Raw genomic sequence first — 18770 nt, forward strand, 5'->3', positions numbered from 1 at the left:
GAGTCTTTTACATTAGGAACAGTGGAATGCCAAAGTTGACGATTTCTTCACAAGTTTTCAGTCTCTGTAAAAGTGGTCTTCATGAAAATGGCTGTAGCACCTCAGCAAAGTTACAGGTGAGCCTGAAACTTTGCATAAGTTCATGTAGGGCCCTCAGGTACACCCTGTACAAATTTCATCAAAATTCAAGATGCTCGACGAGGAATCATCTTCTAAACTGGGACACTTGACATGGAATGACCCATAACTAAATAACACATTGATTACCTTCCAACAAATTCAGTGACTAAATAACTCACTGAATATGTACGTAGATCCACTTAGTAACTCTGAAACATACATAAAAAACCATGTATGCCACTGTATGCTGCTCTACACTCCTAGATGGGAAACAAATATAAATGGCAGCTGTAACATTCCTCTGGGGTGAAAACTACTTCAATCACCAAAAGCAGTTCTCACTCTTTAGTTTAATACTACGACCTGTGTTTTACTTTCACTCACTTCACATTCTCATTGTAACCAGAAGCAGGGATGAGGAGAAGGGGCCTAACAGAAAGAGGAATCCAATATAACATTTGAGGGTTGGAGAAAAAATTCAGAGTATAAGAACAATATGGAAAGGACAGACTGCTACTACTAACACAGAGCAGGCTTTGATTGGCAGGCAGGCACACTGAAAAAAGACTGTTATATCTCTATCGGTATTTGAGGGTCATTCCATGTCAGCTCAACCAGGAGCTCCAGCCTATAGTCTCAGATTTGACTGAAATTCAGTACCCTAATTCTACCATGTCTGGAACACTCGTGAACAAAGTATTAGTTTCTCCTGCCATTAGTTCCAGAATTATGTCTTGTGAAAGAAGGTGGTGTGACACGGAAATTGCGACCCGCATCTGGCAATCTATCTTCAGACCCAGCTTCAGGTCTTAATAACTTTGGAACTACTCCATATAGTCCAGTGAAATTTTTACAACCCAGTAACATCCATTTAGAGAACACACTCCATGAATCAAAACACCAACAACATATTTCTGAGGGAAAATAAAAAATCCCAAAATGTGATTAAAAAAATGTAATACGTTAAAAGGCACATATTGTAGGTGCCCTCTATGTCAAATATAATTCACTCAAAAAGGGTATAAATTTTTTGTGGTAAGCTTAATGTGGCCTAAACACACACATAACTCATCATGCCCATATCAGTCACAAAAACTGAGTTACATGTACACAAAAATACAAAAATTTGAAAAATTACCTGAAAAACATGGATTTTTGAAGTGTGGTAACACAAAAGGGATAAGTGGTATCCAAGCCAAATTTCACACACTGCATAAGTAGACCATAATGATATACATCTCAAAATTTCAGCATGTTATTGCAAGGCATTTGTGTACAATGGAAGTTGACAGGCGTATTTGGTGATGTGGCCATTGTTCCACAACACAATTTTGTAAAAACATATCGTAAACTGTTCTGCCTCTTCTTACCCTCTCCCATAAAATAATCACTAAGCGACAACATATAGACAGATTAACACAACCTATCATTAATGTTTACTGCACCATAACTGCTAAAAACCAGTCGATTGTGCTTCAAACAGTTCTTCCACACTTTAGCTACTGTACTTTGAACATTGAGTGGCAAATTGTACTGTTCCTGACACTGTGGTAGGAACTGGAACTGTCATAACAATATGTTCAATCCAACACCTGTCTCCAAACGTGGCCAATGAAATGATCTTGCTAGTCCTGCTGGTGCCATGAAGTTCACAAATGCATCACCTTCTGCTTCACAGCACTCTGCAACACATCCTAAGTACCATTTGTCATCATAAACAGCAATAACATAGCAACCTGGTTGTATGTTGCTGATTTTGCTTCCGAATCCTGAGTCAGAAGCACTGTGAAGACACATGTTGTGCATGAACCTATAGTTATAACCGGACAGTCTGCTCATCCGCACATTGTCAGAGTCCACTGGAGAGAGGTGACAATGGCTTCTTGTGCCTGCAACAGTTTTAACGTGTTCTAGTCTGCTTTTTAGCAACTCTTTGACTGGTTTCACCTCATCTTTCGAAACATAGAACAATTGTATTCCGGAGATATTTTTCTGTACCCAGGTAAATAATTGAAGAGGTGTTAGAATTTGACCTTCTGTAGGGTGCTGCAGACTAGCTCATGATGCCATGCGCCTAATGGTAGCACCACTACCATCACATACATTTTTACCATGACTTGTTGCGAAAAAATTCCATTCTGCGTGAATCTGAACATCGTGGTAATGCAGGCATAAATTTTTGAGATTTTTACAGTTTTTGTACTGACTAGCTGCCCCATCACTGAAGTATTTCCCAAAATGTATGTGAGGCAGCTTGTTTTTCACATATGCCATGACAGTGCGAATGTGGGTATGAACTGCAATGGCGTCATGAATTAAACAATCACTAAAAACGCACATGTTCATGACAGACACATCACCTGATCCACCTCTATAGTAAATCACAAATGGCTGGAGAGTTGCTTGACTGTTGTCCCAATGATATCCTTGGATGGCATCTTGAACTACAGAAGCATAATTTTCAGAAAAGTCTAGTATTACTATAATTTCATCTTGTTTCAAATTATCCTTACAAAACTGGAGATAAGCCGATTGTGCTGTTGCTGTGAAGCTGTGTGTAGTCAGTTTGTCTGTTTTTTGACAACACATTTGTTTCAAGACTTGTGCGATCCATGTGTGTCCATTGTTTATAAGAAACAAGTTCATCGTCATCCATAAGGAGTTCAGCATACAGTTTGTTATTCATGTGTTCTGCAAGATTTGCCTTACCAGGACACTTTTCACACCTGTGTATCATGCACTGGTAGGAACTGATGTCACACACTAGCAGCTTCATTGCACCTTTGTAATCCAGACCAGTGTCCTTTATAGCAACTAACATCAGCTTAGCATTTTGATGGGTTTCACATACACAAACATTATGTGAGCCCCTTGCACTTACAGGCACAACCCATTTTGGCCGAAGATTGAAAAAAGGTGATAAACTTACTTTGGTATTGGGATACTTTTCCTTGAATTCTACATATGGTTCTGATATGTTGCATAGCAACAGTCTTTTTTCATCTGTACACGTATATTTCCCATTTTCATCATTACGTAGCCTTTTTTTCCAGGCATTATTCCGCTGTAGTCGTTATTTTCATAAAAGTCCGACACTAGCACCTTTATTTCTGAACTCAATTGCTTACCCTGAGCCTGCTGAAGTTGTGGAAGCACTCCTTGGGTTGCTTTTATTTTCCTAGTTTGCTTTACCATGTATGTAGAAACATTGAATTCCTTTGTTGTGTAGTCAGTAGACCAGCTGGAAGGTGCAAGGGTAAGAATAGCTATTTCTTTCTGGTGTGTGGATATGACACATTTTTCTTTCAAATCATGCACAATTTTGTCCAAATCAGAGCATTTCGGGCATGATTTCTGTTCCTTTGGAGCAGATAGTTCTTCGTCTTCCACCATTAGTGTGTCAGCTATTTTGTGTTTTAATTCCATTTGAGCTTCTTGTAGTTTTCTTCTACCATAACTGGACCTGTCTCTTTTCCCAACTTTGTGTGTCTTCATGGGAGACAAACCAAGAGCAGTCACTAAAGTATTTAATTTCTCATCCGCTGTGGTTGTAGGTGGCTGATACTCTTCATCACTGTCATGTAAGTTATCAGAATATTCTTCATTTTTTAGCAGTGTAACACACTTGGGACATAACTTTTGTCCTGGTTTCATGTTAAGTCCCATGCTCTGATTCACTTTCAATACTGATTTTATATCAATTTCTCTGAGGCTACACTTCACTGTCTTCTTATGAATCCGAAATGGATCAAAACAACTTCTTTGTAGGAAAGAATACATATCCAGAAACACTTTCACACGATGATAACAAACACTAAAGTTTCCTGGAACTATACTCCTTGTGCCCACAGGGTGTATCCCGAATCTCCATAGCAGCAAATCTTGGTCCGATTCATCCAGATCATTCAGTACAAAGCGAATGCCACATTTTGTTCCATATGTTGTTTTATGAATTCAGATGCTTGTGCTCTACCAATACTGTAACTTGTTTGAACAAAAGCACCAGTAGTACACTCTTCTGCCTCCATACTGACTTTCCACAACAGTACTGACCAGTCTGAACTAGAATCTTAAAAACGTGAGTAACCTGTAATTGTTGATTGTTTCCTCTGTTGTTCCTGCCTAACAATGACTCATTCTGTCCCAGAAAAGTACCATTGTTTAACTTTATGTTGCCTAATGGTTCCCAACAATTGCTGCAGGTTTATCTGAAACAAGCTGTCTGCATCATCACTATTACTTGCTAAATCGTGTTAAAAGAGATGTAACCAAATGCATCTCTGTCAACTTTAATTGTACACAAATGCCTTGCAATAATAAGTTGAAATTTTGCCACATATTATATTATGGTCTACTTATGCAGTGTTTGAAATTTGGCTTGGATATCACTTGTCTCTTTTGTGCTACCCCACTTCAAAAATCCATGTTTTTCAGGTAATTTTTCAAATTTTTGTATTTTCGTGTGCATGTAACTCTGTTTGTGTGAGTGATATGGGCATGATGAGTTCTGTGTGTGTTTAGGCCACATTAAGCTTACCACAAAAAAAATTTATACCCTTTTTGAGTGAATTATATTTGGCATAGAGGGCACCTACAATATGTACCTTTTAACGTATTACATTTTTTAAATCACATTTTGGAAGTTTTTATTTTCCCCCAGAAATATGTTGTTGGTGTTTTGATTCATAGTGTGTGTTCTCTAAGTGGATGTTACTGGGCTGTAAAGTTTTCGCTGGACTGTGTGGAATACTTCCAAAGTTATTAAGACCTGAAGTTGAGTCTGAAGATAGATTGCCAGATGCAGGTTGCAATTTCCGGGTCATGCCACCTTCTTTCACAAGCCATAATTCTGGAAGTAATTGGCAGGGGAACTTAAAATTTTGTAGATTAGTGTTCCACACTTGGTAGCATTGGTGTGCTAAATTTCAGCCAAATCTGAGACTATCAGCTGAAACATTTTCTCAAATTGGTTGAATTGACATGGAATGACCCTTGACTAAGTTTTTTGTCAGATGTTGACAAAACATAAGTACACTTTGTACACTTGTTTGTGGGCACTAAGGCATGACACTTGGAATCGTACCCCATTTCTCCAACTTTGCCTTTTTTTTCAAATGAAGCAAAACATCAAGAGCAGCTAATTCCCAGTGATGTATTTAACCCGCAGTGTGCGGAAGATATTGTTCAATCTGGAGGTGGTCCTGTGATATTTCGGGGGTGTTTTGTATGACATGGCCTTATCCCACTCATTCTATTAGTCAGGATCTTTATTTCGACATATTTGGCAATCAGGCATTGCCCTTTCTTTTTCTACATATTCATGATGTACACCGGCGGTAGTGAAACTGATTTGATCAAGGGCCAATACTGAAATTGTGGGAAGGGGGGGGTTCACATAGAGCCATGTATATACTGACCTTATTAATTGGTTACCTGCATATGTTAATATGTTAGTATGTTATGAGCCCCCAATAGACTAGCTGTAGCAAGGGGGCAATAAGTTGGCCACCTCTCCTCCTCTGTAGTAATGTTTTTTGAAAGTCAGCACCATTTAGAACACTTCATGTCAACTGTTCTCTGTTGCAAACTGCTGCTATCTCAGTGACCCCAAAGTTGTAATTGTCTGATGAAGCGCTTTGTTGTGTATGTAAGTGGGTGAAAAATTGATTAATAACAGTATTTGCACGTATATTTAAATGCATTACGCTCACTCAGGGTCACTTTGTACCACTTTTTTCCATGTTTTGAAAATACTGAATGCAAAGTTGGAAGTACACATCACAACAGACATTGTAACATCCTACACTTGTAGTTACTGAGTGCCAAGGAAAGTGAAAATGTACACTAATTAAATCCCTAGCAGAGTAAAATTGTGGGTTTAATACTGGTACAAAGTTACACCGTCATTCAAGTTAACTATAGACCAGTCTTAAAAATTTAGTATTTTCTGCAACGTCTAATGCTCTGACCAGCTTTAGACCTGTCAAAAGAAAATCAGGTGTAAATAAGGAGCAGAAACAAAGTGTTACTTCAGTATTGCAGGTTTACTTTGAAACAACAATATATATTTATTGACCATGCATTGTGTCCTCGGAGTCTTTGGCAGCGGGATGTCTGAATAAAATCTTCTTAGTCTCCAAGCCATGCCAATTCAAATAATATTCTCGAGCTTTTGCTGGCTATTTCTGCCATTGTCATCAGGAGCTAAACTACTGACTGCTGGAGCTAGCACTTTTTCTGCTTGTACAGCCACGATTATAGTCACTGGCATCAATATGAGAGAGCCGAAATGGCACGTGGGCAGAAGGTGAGTTGAGCAGCTTGTAGCAACTCTGGCTTGCCACAGGACCGAGTCACATCAGGTGGTGCAAGGGTCCGGCACCACATTTGAAACTGCCACGCCCACCGCCCTACAAGTGTTAAGCATCCATTGTTGTTCACCTTCCACAATGTATCATTTTGGTCCTCTGTTATTGGTGCCAGCAGCCGTAATTGTAGCTATATAAGCAGAAAGTTGTGACAGCCTCAGCACTCAGTAGTTTTACTCCTGATGACAACAGTGGGGATAACCATCAAAAGCTCAAGAATTTTATTCAAATTGATGTGGCTTGAAAACCAAGAAGATTTTATTTGACCATCCTTTGTTCGATCTCATGAAATATTTTTGCAGTTGTGAACATGAACCACTTCCAGCTATTTAATGGAATGAAGACAGTGAAAATCTTTTTGTGTTTTGTGTGAGTGGTCATCTTAAAAGCTTCATCTATCCCAGCACAAGTAACAGCCATGCCCAAAGGAACATTGCATTGTACATCTTTACAATACAGACACTGCAATTCCATATTGTTCAGTTTCAGTCACTATCATAAGAGTTAGTAGAACACTGAAAAGACAATTAAATTCGTAACTAGAAGTCACAGAAGTAATCAAACTATTACTGTTAATACAAAATTAATCAAGTTGGTAGAACGCCAGCCATTTGAAATAAAAGTATTACATGGTGCAAAGGTATTCTGACTAGAAAAAGTTACCCTGATTGATTATACGCATTACGAGACATGATTAAATCTACTTATTAAGTATTTTCAATGTCATTTTTCTTTTGCTCACTGCATTGTATTACAACAGCTGTAAGTTGATGTTCCATGCCACAAACAAGTACCACATTTGAAGATGACCACTGTGTTATAAGCATTAAACGATAGATCTTACCTCCATGTCAAAATTTATACCATAGCAGCTGATCGCTATGAGTCACACATGGCTGTGAGTTGACAGTACTGGAAGACAAATAATAAAAAATTGCCCCTCTCACATCCTTTAAACCTGCAATAACTGTGCTACTTACCCCTCTGTCCCTGTGGTAGCAGCCAACTTTACTCACAATCGCATTCATCAGTATCAATTAAAATTGAGTGATCATAAAATATTACTGTCTCGGTAATTATTTTTGTCTGCTACGGAGCACGAAAACTATGCTCTTTTAGAAGATTTAATGTTAATTGACTTTTTGGGCTCAGCTGTTAGTTACTAGATGCATATTATAAAATACGGCTGAGAACTGCAGACCGCACAAATACTTGATTTGAGCTGCAATCCAAGGCGACAACAGTGTTCACAGGGCTGCATTCATACATTCATGGTTTGACAAACACTCAGTACCCAGTCACACTTGACTGGCCCATCAATCCGTGGTCTTAACCTCACAGAAACTTTGGCACTGCTTAGAACATGAGGTGAAATGTAGCAGTCGATATTCCTGCTCTTTTGTAGATCTGTGGGATCAAATCTTCATCGACTTCCTGCAGCTGGATGTGGTACATCTAACTTGTGAGCTATCTTCTTGCTGAATTGAGGCCATTATCGGGGCTACAGGTGATATTATGTGGTATTAGTCATGATGCCTCATGGTGGCACCTAATTTTTTGTCTCGTGTGCTTATTGAGGTGAATAAAAACAGACTTTGATTCAGACTAACTCACAATGACACACTAAATTGATTCATTTGTGGTGTTATACTACACCAGTTAGCATGAGGGTAATTACTCCATAAGGTGCGACATGTAATTTTCTGATGGGTAAAAACTAAAGGTTTCAACTGTGTTTCAACTATGAAACTAAGTTACTTTTTAATTGATCATTAGTATTATCGCTATTTCATAAGGCTGATTATAAAATTTACGAATTGTTATGTTTTATAAAAAATACTTACATTGGTCATGTCCATTATAATTATCCGGCTAATACTTGCATTAGCGTGTAATACAATGCAGTGGAGGTTACAGTTTGTGTAAGAAATGTGTGATTATCATCTTCCTCACGTAGTACATTCACTACACACATATTCAATACTTTGTTCCATGCAACCGTAACAGTAAAATTTGGGACGTATACATCACATATGCTTAAATATCTCATGGGGGAGCCTTCTTGAAGCTGTACATAGTTCCCAAAATTGATCAGTTATTGCTTCATTATTCATTTTGCAACAATAAACAAACTAATTGATAGCTCAGCACAATAGTAACTTTGTAATAGGTACTAAACTGCTGTAAGGCCTACACAGTGTTGTTATTATTGTTGTTGTTGTTGTTACCAGCTAGCTGACTGCCAGAAGTCTTCCAATTTCTGCCCATTCGCAAGTAAGAAGTATAGCAATCAAGTGATTTACAGACAGTAGGCCTAATTATTGTGCACACATTTTAGTTTGGTTCTCTTTAAATGGGATGCAAGATGTGGATGAAACAAATGTCAGTAGGGGGAAAAGTGATGCAGAGGTAGCATGTTCTACATCTATATCCATAAACTGTAAACAACCAAGGAGTGTATGTCCCATTGTACCAGTTATTGGGGTTTGTTACTGTTCCATTCATGTACAGTGCACAGAAGAATAATTGATTGAATGCTTCTGTGCATGCTGTGATTATTGTAATCTTGTCCTTACGATCCCTATGTGAGCGATACATATGGGGTTGTAGTACATCTACATCTACATCTACATTGATACTCCGCAAGCCACCCAACGTTGTGTGGCGGAGGGCACTTTACGTGCCACTGTCATTACCTCCCTTCCCTGTTCCAGTCGCGTATGGTTCGCAGGAAGAACGACTGTCTGAAAGCCTCCGTGCGCGCTCTAATCTCTCTAATTTTACATTCGTGATCTCCTCGGGAGGTATAAGTAGGGGGAAGCAATATATTCGATACCTCATCCAGAAACGTACCCTCTCGAAACCTGGCGAGCAAGCTACACCGCGATGCAGAGCGCCTCTCTTGCAGAGTCTGCCACTTGAGTTTATTAAACATCTCCGTAACGCTATCACGGTTACCAAATAACCCTGTGACGAAACGCGCCGCTCTTCTTTGGATCTTCTCTATCTCCTCCGTCAGACCGATCTGGTACGGATCCCACACTAATGAGCAATACTCAAGTATAGGTCGAACGAGTGTTTTGTAAGCCACCTCCTTTGTTGATGGACTACATTTTCTAAGCACTCTCCCAATGAATCTCAACCTGGTACCCGCCTTACCAACAATTAATTTTATATGATCATTCCACTTCAAATCGTTCCGCACGCATACTCCCAGATATTTTACAGAAGTAACTGCTACCAGTGTTTGTTCCGCTATCATATAATCATACAATAAAGGATCCTTCTTTCTATGTATTCGCAATACATTACATTTGTCTATGTTAAGGGTCAGTGGCCACTCCCTGCACCAAGTGCCTATCCGCTGTAAATCTTCCCGCATTTCGCTACAATTTTCTAATGCTGCAACTTCTCTGTATACTACAGCATCATCCGCGAAAAGCCGCATGGATCTTCCGACACTATCTACTAGGTCATTTATATATATTGTGAAAAGCAATGGTTCCATAACACTCCCCTGTGGCACGCCAGAGGTTACTTTAACGTCTGTAGACGTCTCTCCATTGATAACAACATGCTGTGTTCTGTTTGCTAAAAACTCTTCAATCCAGCCACACAGCTGGTCTGATATTCCGTAGGCTCTTACTTTGTTTATCAGCCGACAGTGCGGAACTGTATCGAACGCCTTCTGGAAGTCAAGAAAAATAGCATCTACCTGGGAGCCTGTATCTAATATTTTCTGGGTCTCATGAACAAATAAAGCGAGTTGGGTCTCACACGATCGCTGTTTCCGGAATCCATGTTGATTCCTACATAGTAGATTCTGGGTTTCCAGAAATGACATGATACGCGAGCAAAAAACATGTTCTAAAATTCTACAAGAGATCGACGTCAGAGATATAGGTCTATAGTTTTGCGCATCTGCTCGACGACCCTTCTTGAAGACTGGGACTATTTGTGCTCTTTTCCAATCATTTGGAACCCTCCGTTCCTCTAGAGACTTGCGGTACACGGCTGTTAGAAGGGGGCCAAGTTCTTTCGCGTACTCTGTGTAGAATCGAATTGGTATCCCGTCAGGTCCAGTGGACTTTCCTCTATTGAGTGATTCCAGTTGCTTTTCTATTCCTTGGACACTTATTTCGATGTCAGCCATTTTTTCGTTTGTGCGAGGATTTAGAGAAGGAACTGCAGTGCGGTCTCCCTCTGTGAAACAGCTTTGGAAAAAGGTGTTTAGTATTTCAGCTTTACGCGTGTCATCCTCTGTTTCAATGCCATCATCATCCCGTAGTGTCTGGATATGCTGTTTCGAGCCACTTACTGATTTAATGTAAGACCAGAACTTCCTAGGATTTTCTGTCAAGTCGGTACATAGAATTTTACTTTCGAATTCAATGAACGCTTCACGCATAGCCCTCCTTACGCTAACTTTGACATCGTTTAGCTTCTGTTTGTCTGAGAGGTTTTGGCTGCGTTTAAACTTGGAGTGGAGCTGTCTTTGCTTTCGCAGTAGTTTCCTAACTTTGTTGTTGTACCACGGTGGGTTTTTCCCGTCCCTCACAGTTTTACTCTGCACGTACCTGTCTAAAACGCATTTTACGATTGCCTTGAACTTTTTCCATAAACACTCAACATTGTCAGTGTCGGAACAGAAATTTTCGTTTTGATCTGTTAGGTAGTCTGAAATCTGCCTTCTATTACTCTTGCTAAACAGATAAACCTTCCTCCCTTTTTTCATGTTCCTATTAACTTCCATATTCAGGGATGCTGCAACGGCCTTATGATCACTGATTCCCTGTTCTGTACATACAGAGTCGAAAAGTCCGGGTCTGTTTGTTGTCAGTAGGTCCAAGATGTTATCTCCACGAGTCGGTTCTCTGTTTAATTGCTCGAGGTAATTTTCGGATAGTGCACTCAGTATAATGTCACTCGATGCTCTGTCCCTACCACCCGTCCTAAACATCTGAGTGTCCCAGTCTATATCTGGTAAATTTAAATCTCCACCTAAGACTATAACATGCTGAGAAAATTTATGTGAAATGTATTCCAAATTTTCTCTCAGTTGTTCTGCCACTAATGCTGCTGAGTCGGGAGGTCGGTAAAAGGAGCCAATTATTAACCTAGTTCGGTTGTTTAGTGTAACCTCCACCCATAATAATTCACAGGAACTATCCACTTCTACTTCACTACAGGATAAACTACTACTAACAGCGACGAACACTCCACCACCGGTTGCATGCAATCTATCCTTTCTAAACACCGTCTGTACCTTTGTAAAAATTTCGGCAGAATTTATCTCTGGCTTAAGCCAGCTTTCTGTACCTATAACGATTTCAGCTTCGGTGCTTTCTATCAGCACTTGAAGTTCCGGTACTTTACCAACGCAGCTTCGACAGTTGACAATTACAATACCGATTGCCGCTTGGTCCCCGCATGTCCTGACTTTGCCCCGCACCCGTTGAGGCTGTTGCCCTTTCTGTACTTGCCCAAGGCCATCTAACCTAAAAAACCGCCCAGCCCACGCCACACAACCCCTGCTACCCGTGTAGCCGCTTGTTGCGTGTAGTGGACTTCTGACCTATCCAGCGGAACCCGAAACCCCACCACCCTATGGCGCAAGTCGAGGAATCTGCAGCCCACACGGTCGCAGAACCGTCTCAGCCTCTGATTCAGACCCTCCACTCGGCTCTGTACCAAAGGTCCGCAGTCAGTCCTGTTGACGATGCTGCAGATGGTGAGCTCTGCTTTCATCCCGCTAGTGAGACTGGCAGTCTTCACCAAATCAGATAGCCGCCGGAAGCCAGAGAGGATTTCCTCCGATCCATAGCGACACACATCATTGGTGGCGACATGAGCGACCACCTGCAGATGGGTGCACCCTGTACCCTTCATGGCATCCGGAAGGACCCTTTCCACATCTGGAATGACTCCCCCCGGTATGCACACGGAGTGCACATTGGTTTTCTTCCCCTCTCTTGCTGCCACTTCCCTAAGGGGCCCCATTACGCGCCTGACGTTGAGAGCTCCCAACTACCAGTAAGCCCACCCTCTGCAACTGCCCGGATCTTGCAGACTGAGGGGCAACCTCTGGAACAGGACAAGCAGCCATGTCAGGCCGAAGATCAGTATCAGCCTGAGACAGAGCCTGAAACCGGTTCGTCAGACAAACTGGAGAGGCTTTCCGTTCAGCCCTCCGGAATGTCTTTCGTCCCCTGCCACACCTTGAAACGACCTCCCACTCTACCACAGGTGAGGGATCAGCCTCAATGCGGGCAGTATCCCGGGCAACCACAGTCGTAGTCCGATCAGGGGATGCGTGGGACGAGCTGGCCGTCCCCGACAAACCCCCATCCGGACCCCCACAGTGATGCCCATTGGCAACAGCCTCAAGCTGTGAGACCGAAGCCAACACTGCCTGAAGCTGGGAGCGAAGGGATGCCAACTCAGCCTGCATCCGAACACAGCAGTTGCAGTCCCTATCCATGCTAAAAACTGTTTTGCAAAGAACGTCTGAACTAATCTACAACGAGCGCAAACAAATCGACAAAATTTAAACGGTTATTAAAATACAAGATTGCCTAGTAAATGCAGTAATGCTGCTACTTGTGCACTGCTGACACTGCTCGGCGGCGGAAGGAGACTAAGCGAAATTACACTATTCAGGTACTAAAACGCGATGCTACACTCTCAAATACTATAATACGCCCGAAATTTATGAATTAAACAATGCAAGTACCAAAAACACGCAAAGAAATTAAGAATTAAACTATGTAACAAACGAGTGAGCTAGGAGTATACGACTTGCTGCTCAGCTGCTTATATTCCTAGAGTTACAATTTAAAACCAATTCATGAAACTTTGTTAATAATCTTTCTTGGGGTAGTTTGTCTGCCTTCAGTAGTCTACCAGTTCAGTTTCGTCAGCACCTGTATGACACTCTCTCATGAGTCAAACAAACCTGTGACCATTAATGCTGTCCTCCTGTGTATAGTTCAATACCCCTCATTCATCTTATTTGGTACTGGTCCCACACATCTAAGCAATATTCTAGAATGGCTCACCCAAGTCACTTGTAAGCAATCTCCTTTGTTGATTGATTGCATGTCCCCAGTGTTCCACCAGCAAACTGAAGTCTACCACTTGTTCTGTTAGAAGCATCTACCCTCAGTGTGCATAGCTTTCCATTTTTGAGGAGGAGTTGTAGATATCATCTGCACTGCCCGGGGAATTGCATCACCAATCCATAAGTAAAGATTGTTAGAAATAAACAGTACCTATTGTCTCATTAGTTAATGGTTTAGTAAGACAACTTACCTTTCATCATTTTAAATATGAAAGTGTTCATAGAAAATTATTTTTCATTAAAAAGATTCACTATGATGGTGGGTGTTGGGGTAAGGGGGGTGGGGGTGGGAGGTTACTAGCTAACATCTGATGACACTTAGGGGTAATTGTCTCAGAAAGGTTGGGAACAACTGCACTACACAGAGTGCTTGGCGAACTTGGGGCCGGCTGAAGTGGCCGTGCGGTTAAAGGCACTGCAGTCTGGAACCGCAAGACCGCTACGGTCGCAGGTTCGAATCCTGCCTCGGGCATGGATGTTTGTGATGTCCTTAGGTTAGCTAGGTTTAACTAGTTCTAAGTTCTAGGGGACTAATGACCTCACCAGTTGAGTCCCATAGTGCTCAGAGCCAGCGAACTTGGGGAAAAAAATTCTTCCATGATATAAAAATCATATTGTTAAACATGATACCTAAAAAAACATGTTTGTGTAGTCTTTACAGTTTGTTTATATTAAAAGGTATTCTGTCAAACAGCTGTCCCGATGATAAAATCTACGATATCGTCATCATTGGTGGCGGCGTTGTGGGAATGGCCACAGCTCGAGAACTTAAGCTGAGGTATCCAGTTTTCAAAATGGCAGTCCTAGAGAAAGAAGATAAGCTTGCTGCTCACCAGAGTGGTAACAACAGTGGTGTCGTTCATGCTGGTATATATTATAAGCCAGGGTCACTTAAGGCAAAATTGTGTGTGCAAGGTTGCCATTTGTCATACAAATACTTTGATAAAAAGAATATTCCGTACAAGAAATGTGGTAAAATTATAGTTGCCACTGATCCAGTTGAAATACCAGCATTAGAAGAGCTGTATCAAAGAGGGCTGAAAAATAATGTTCGTGATATTAGAATGATTTCTGGTCATGAGATCCAAGAAATCGAGCCTCACTGCCATGTAAGTACTCTATCTTCAACAGTAAAACTATCATTATTTGTATACAAGTAAGACTGTTACATGTGTGTAGATATGGTATAAATAACACAGTTGTAGATAGTGTATTGGCATATATTTTTTTGTTTTAGGGTGTTAAAGCAATACACTCTCCACATACAGGAATTGTTGACTGGGGTTTGGTTACAGAACATTATGGCAAAGACTTTGAGGATGCTGGAGGAAAAATATATCTCAATTTCAAAGTTACAGGATTTAAAGAACAGAGGAAACCTGTTACAAAGGGTTCAACGACATATCCTGTGAATATCACATCTGAAAACAATGTAAGGTATTTGATATTTAATAAGATGAAGTTTCTACTTATTGATAAACACTTGCTATAGTTAGTTGCTTTTAAGATGGTAGGCAGAAATGAGAACAAGGCATAGTTAGTGAATGTTATGTAGCCAGTCTGCATTTGTCCGTTGGCACACTAAAATCACTATTCCTTGTACTGGAGAATACCAGAACACAACATGTTGGGCTTCTGTTAATGATGTCACTGTATTGTTGAAGATAATGTATCTATCAAATGCTATTTTGTCAACACTTTATTTTAATTTGACACAATCAGAAAATACTTCAAAACATTAACCAATTCTGATCTGCTCTGGCAATCATGAGACATGTAAAATAAATTATTTTATGGTTATGAGAATGGCCAGTGCAGGCTGATACTAATTAACATTTAAAGCATTTTGTGATTGTGTTAAATGAGAGTAAAGTGTTAACAATTTCATTAGTCACATTCTCCAATGACCAAAACTCATTCCTTCTAAATATTATTTCTGTTGCTTTCGTAGTAGGTAGCATTTTACAAGTTTTCTCACCTACTCTTTTCGCTGCCACTAATGCTGGAAACACAATAGGTATTGAGAAATGGCTTTCATAGGTGTGAATGTACAGCAGGGGCTCATGAAAGTAAATACTATGAGACATTCTAGACTGTGTGCAACTATTGGTTTCAACACAAAATTGTCTTTTAAATGAACACAACATATTATTCCATACGCAATCAGTAACAAGAGAAATTAGAATAATAGTGGCATTGATTGCATCACGACATTCAATTACATCATGAGAAATTGGAACATGAAATTGATGCATGAAATAAATGAAATCAGCTGCTATTGCACTTCTCGTGATGCAAGTGTGATCCTCATGCTGCTTGTAATTGCGATGTGATTGACGTATGTATTCTTACTTCCACTTTTATCATGAGGATCAAAAGTAATAATAGGGATTTCTCTCACAAACATTGATATGTACATAATGATGTTCATCGAGCACGTTGTATTTATCCACATACAGACTATGCAACAGTACCGGTTGGTGTACGCCACCCCGTTACACCAGTACAGTCAACCCTTTGCCTCTGCAGTTGTGTAGAGGAGTGGGACACAATTGGTGCTGTGTGTGGGAATAGCTCACTATGAAGCAGGTTTTTGTGTGTGGAAGTACGTACAGGTATGTGGCAATGGTGTACTGTACCACTGTAATTGGTGTCACTGTTGTAACCATGATATTAATTTACCTGACCATCCATTCTAGGCATTCGACATGATATTCACAAGTGGCAAAAATGAAGAAATGGTTGACATGATATTACTATCTGGAGAATGTCACTAAAATGGTACATGTGTGGCACAGGTGTATGCCCAGTGGTACCCTAATAGGCATCATCCGATCTGCCTTACCTTCATGAATATTGTTAGAAGGTTTTGCACAACAGAATGGTTGTCTCTAAGAACACGGATCCAGAGTAGAGACGTAACACATGAAGCAGCAGAGGTAGCTGTTTTGGCAGCAAGCATTCATGAAATGGAGAGACAGATGGGAATCCTTCAAACAAGTGTGATGTGTATTCTGCTCAGGCATAGATATCAACCATACATATGGTGCTACATCAGGGCCCCCATGATGACGACATTTACAATCGGCTGGTATGCTATCAGTGGGTTCTGTGGCAAGGTCATTACTTTATGCATAGAGTTCTGTTTACTGATGAGGCCACTCTTACAAACCATGGGAAAGCCAACTTACACAATATGCACTACTGGTCTCCAGAAAACCCACACTGGATTCGCCGGGTTGAACATCAGTGTCAGTGGAGTGTCAGAGCATGGTGTGGTATTGTAGGACACCACATCATTGGCTAGTATTTCATTGATTGCACTCATAGTGGATGAGCGTGTGAGCAGTTCCTGAGATGTTCCTTACCTGGACTGATGAAAGACATACCCCTTCATTTGCGTCAAATGATGTAGTATCAGAGTGATGGATGCCTTTCACATAATGGCTTTGTGACATTACAGACACTAAACCAACAATTCCTACATCAGTGGATCAGACGGGGCAGTCCCATTCAGGGATTTCCAGCACAGTTGCTGGACCTCACCCCTGTGGACTTCTTTCTCCGGGGACATGTGAAAGATGTGGTATATCTGCATGTCCCAGCAACAGTGGCCAACATGAAAACCCACATTACCGCAGCATGCACTGCAGTAATACCACAAACTCCAAGAGCTGTGAGTGGATCCATGATGAAGTGCACACAGCAGTATTGCCAAACAAATGGCGATCTCTTCACACTGCTGTATCCTTTTGCACACCAGCATACATTTTGTGTATTACGGAGAAGACATGTTTGTTTTGTTGGTACTACTGTATGTTTGTGTGTGCATTGCACCACCTGCAATGATTCAATAGTGTCGCAGTCATTAAAGATATTCAGTGACCTGTCCCTTACATCGCATGTACCATTCTGTAATTGATGTACAAATAGCCTGTGTCCCTTTGTGCGACCCTTTGACAGTCATTAATTTTGTTTACTCTGGCTGGTGGTTATCGGTATTTCATTACTGTTATGTGGATTGTAGTACTGTCAAAAATTTCAATAAAGCACGTATGAGTAAACTGTGTCCTGGTTTTCATTTTGGGTGACTTGACATTTGTATGTTTCCCAGTTTACTAACAGTGTACATAGCAATATGTAAGTGCAGCATTTGTTGCATCGTAGTATGTCAATCACAGCGCAGTCATGAGCAACATGTGGGTCACACTTGCATCGCAGGAAGTGCAATAGCAGTACATTTCATGTGTCAACTTCGCATTCCAATTTATCAGGATGTAATTGATGTATTGCGATGCAACTAACATCATTATTATTGTGATTTCTCTTTTTATTGATTGCATGTGGAATAATATGGAGTGTCCATTTAAAAAAACAGGAAGTTTGTGTTGAAACCAATATTCGCACATGGTTTAATGTGGCTCATAGTATTTACTTTTGTGAGCATGTAATGTACATTCATACCCATGAAAGCCATTTGTGAAGATCTGTTGTGGTTCCAGAGATATTGTCAGTGAAAGGTTAGGTGGGATACCCTATATATTCCTGGCACTGTCAGTTTGGGAGCGATCTGCAATGTATGGTGGCTGAGGAGAATGACAAAAGCCTAGATCACTAAAAGAGCATTTTATTGGATGACTGGTTTTGACAGAGCTATGCTGTAATCATTAGATCTTATGCTTTAAAATGTATACAACCAGGGTTGCCACACGTTCTGGAAATCATGGAATTTCTAACACATCAGGGAAATAACCGGGAAATTTGGGGGAAAAAAAAACCCCTGGAAAAATCTCATTTTTGTCTCAGTAGATGAAATGGTTTGTTTACTGTGGTGTCATGCATTGCAGCTGGCTGGGTACAGCTGAATACGTGTGCTGCTTCTCTACTCCCTCATTACTACTGCTTCTCCCCTTCCTAGCACTCCCTCAGCTTGCAGTCAGTGCTGCCATCACTTCTTGCCGCTAGCCTAGCAGCTGCTGACAAGAGACAGTGAGGTAGAAGTGGTTTGTTTGGATCTGATTCTCAGAGGCTGTAGACGCAGCTGCCGGAGACAGCAGTCGTGTGCATGAGTTCTGTCTGAGTGATATTTTGTGTGTGTGTGTGTGTGTGTGTGTGTGTGTGTGTGTGTGAGAGAGAGAGAGAGAGAGAGAGAGAGAGAGCGC

General features: G+C 40.8%; 1 protein-coding gene across 1 annotated transcript in view; it reads left to right on the plus strand.

Moving 5' to 3' along the window:
- The window catches only part of LOC124619714 (L-2-hydroxyglutarate dehydrogenase, mitochondrial), a 98901-nt gene that overhangs the window by 11805 nt on the left and 68326 nt on the right, over positions 1-18770 (plus strand). The window contains exons 2-3 of the mRNA XM_047146274.1: positions 14303-14717; positions 14846-15040. Of these exons, the coding sequence (XP_047002230.1) occupies positions 14303-14717; positions 14846-15040 (610 nt within the window). The remainder of the gene's footprint in view (positions 1-14302; positions 14718-14845; positions 15041-18770) is intronic.

This window comes from Schistocerca americana, chromosome 6 (assembly GCF_021461395.2).
Source record: "Schistocerca americana isolate TAMUIC-IGC-003095 chromosome 6, iqSchAmer2.1, whole genome shotgun sequence".
In the NCBI taxonomy this organism is placed as follows: domain Eukaryota; kingdom Metazoa; phylum Arthropoda; class Insecta; order Orthoptera; family Acrididae; genus Schistocerca; species Schistocerca americana.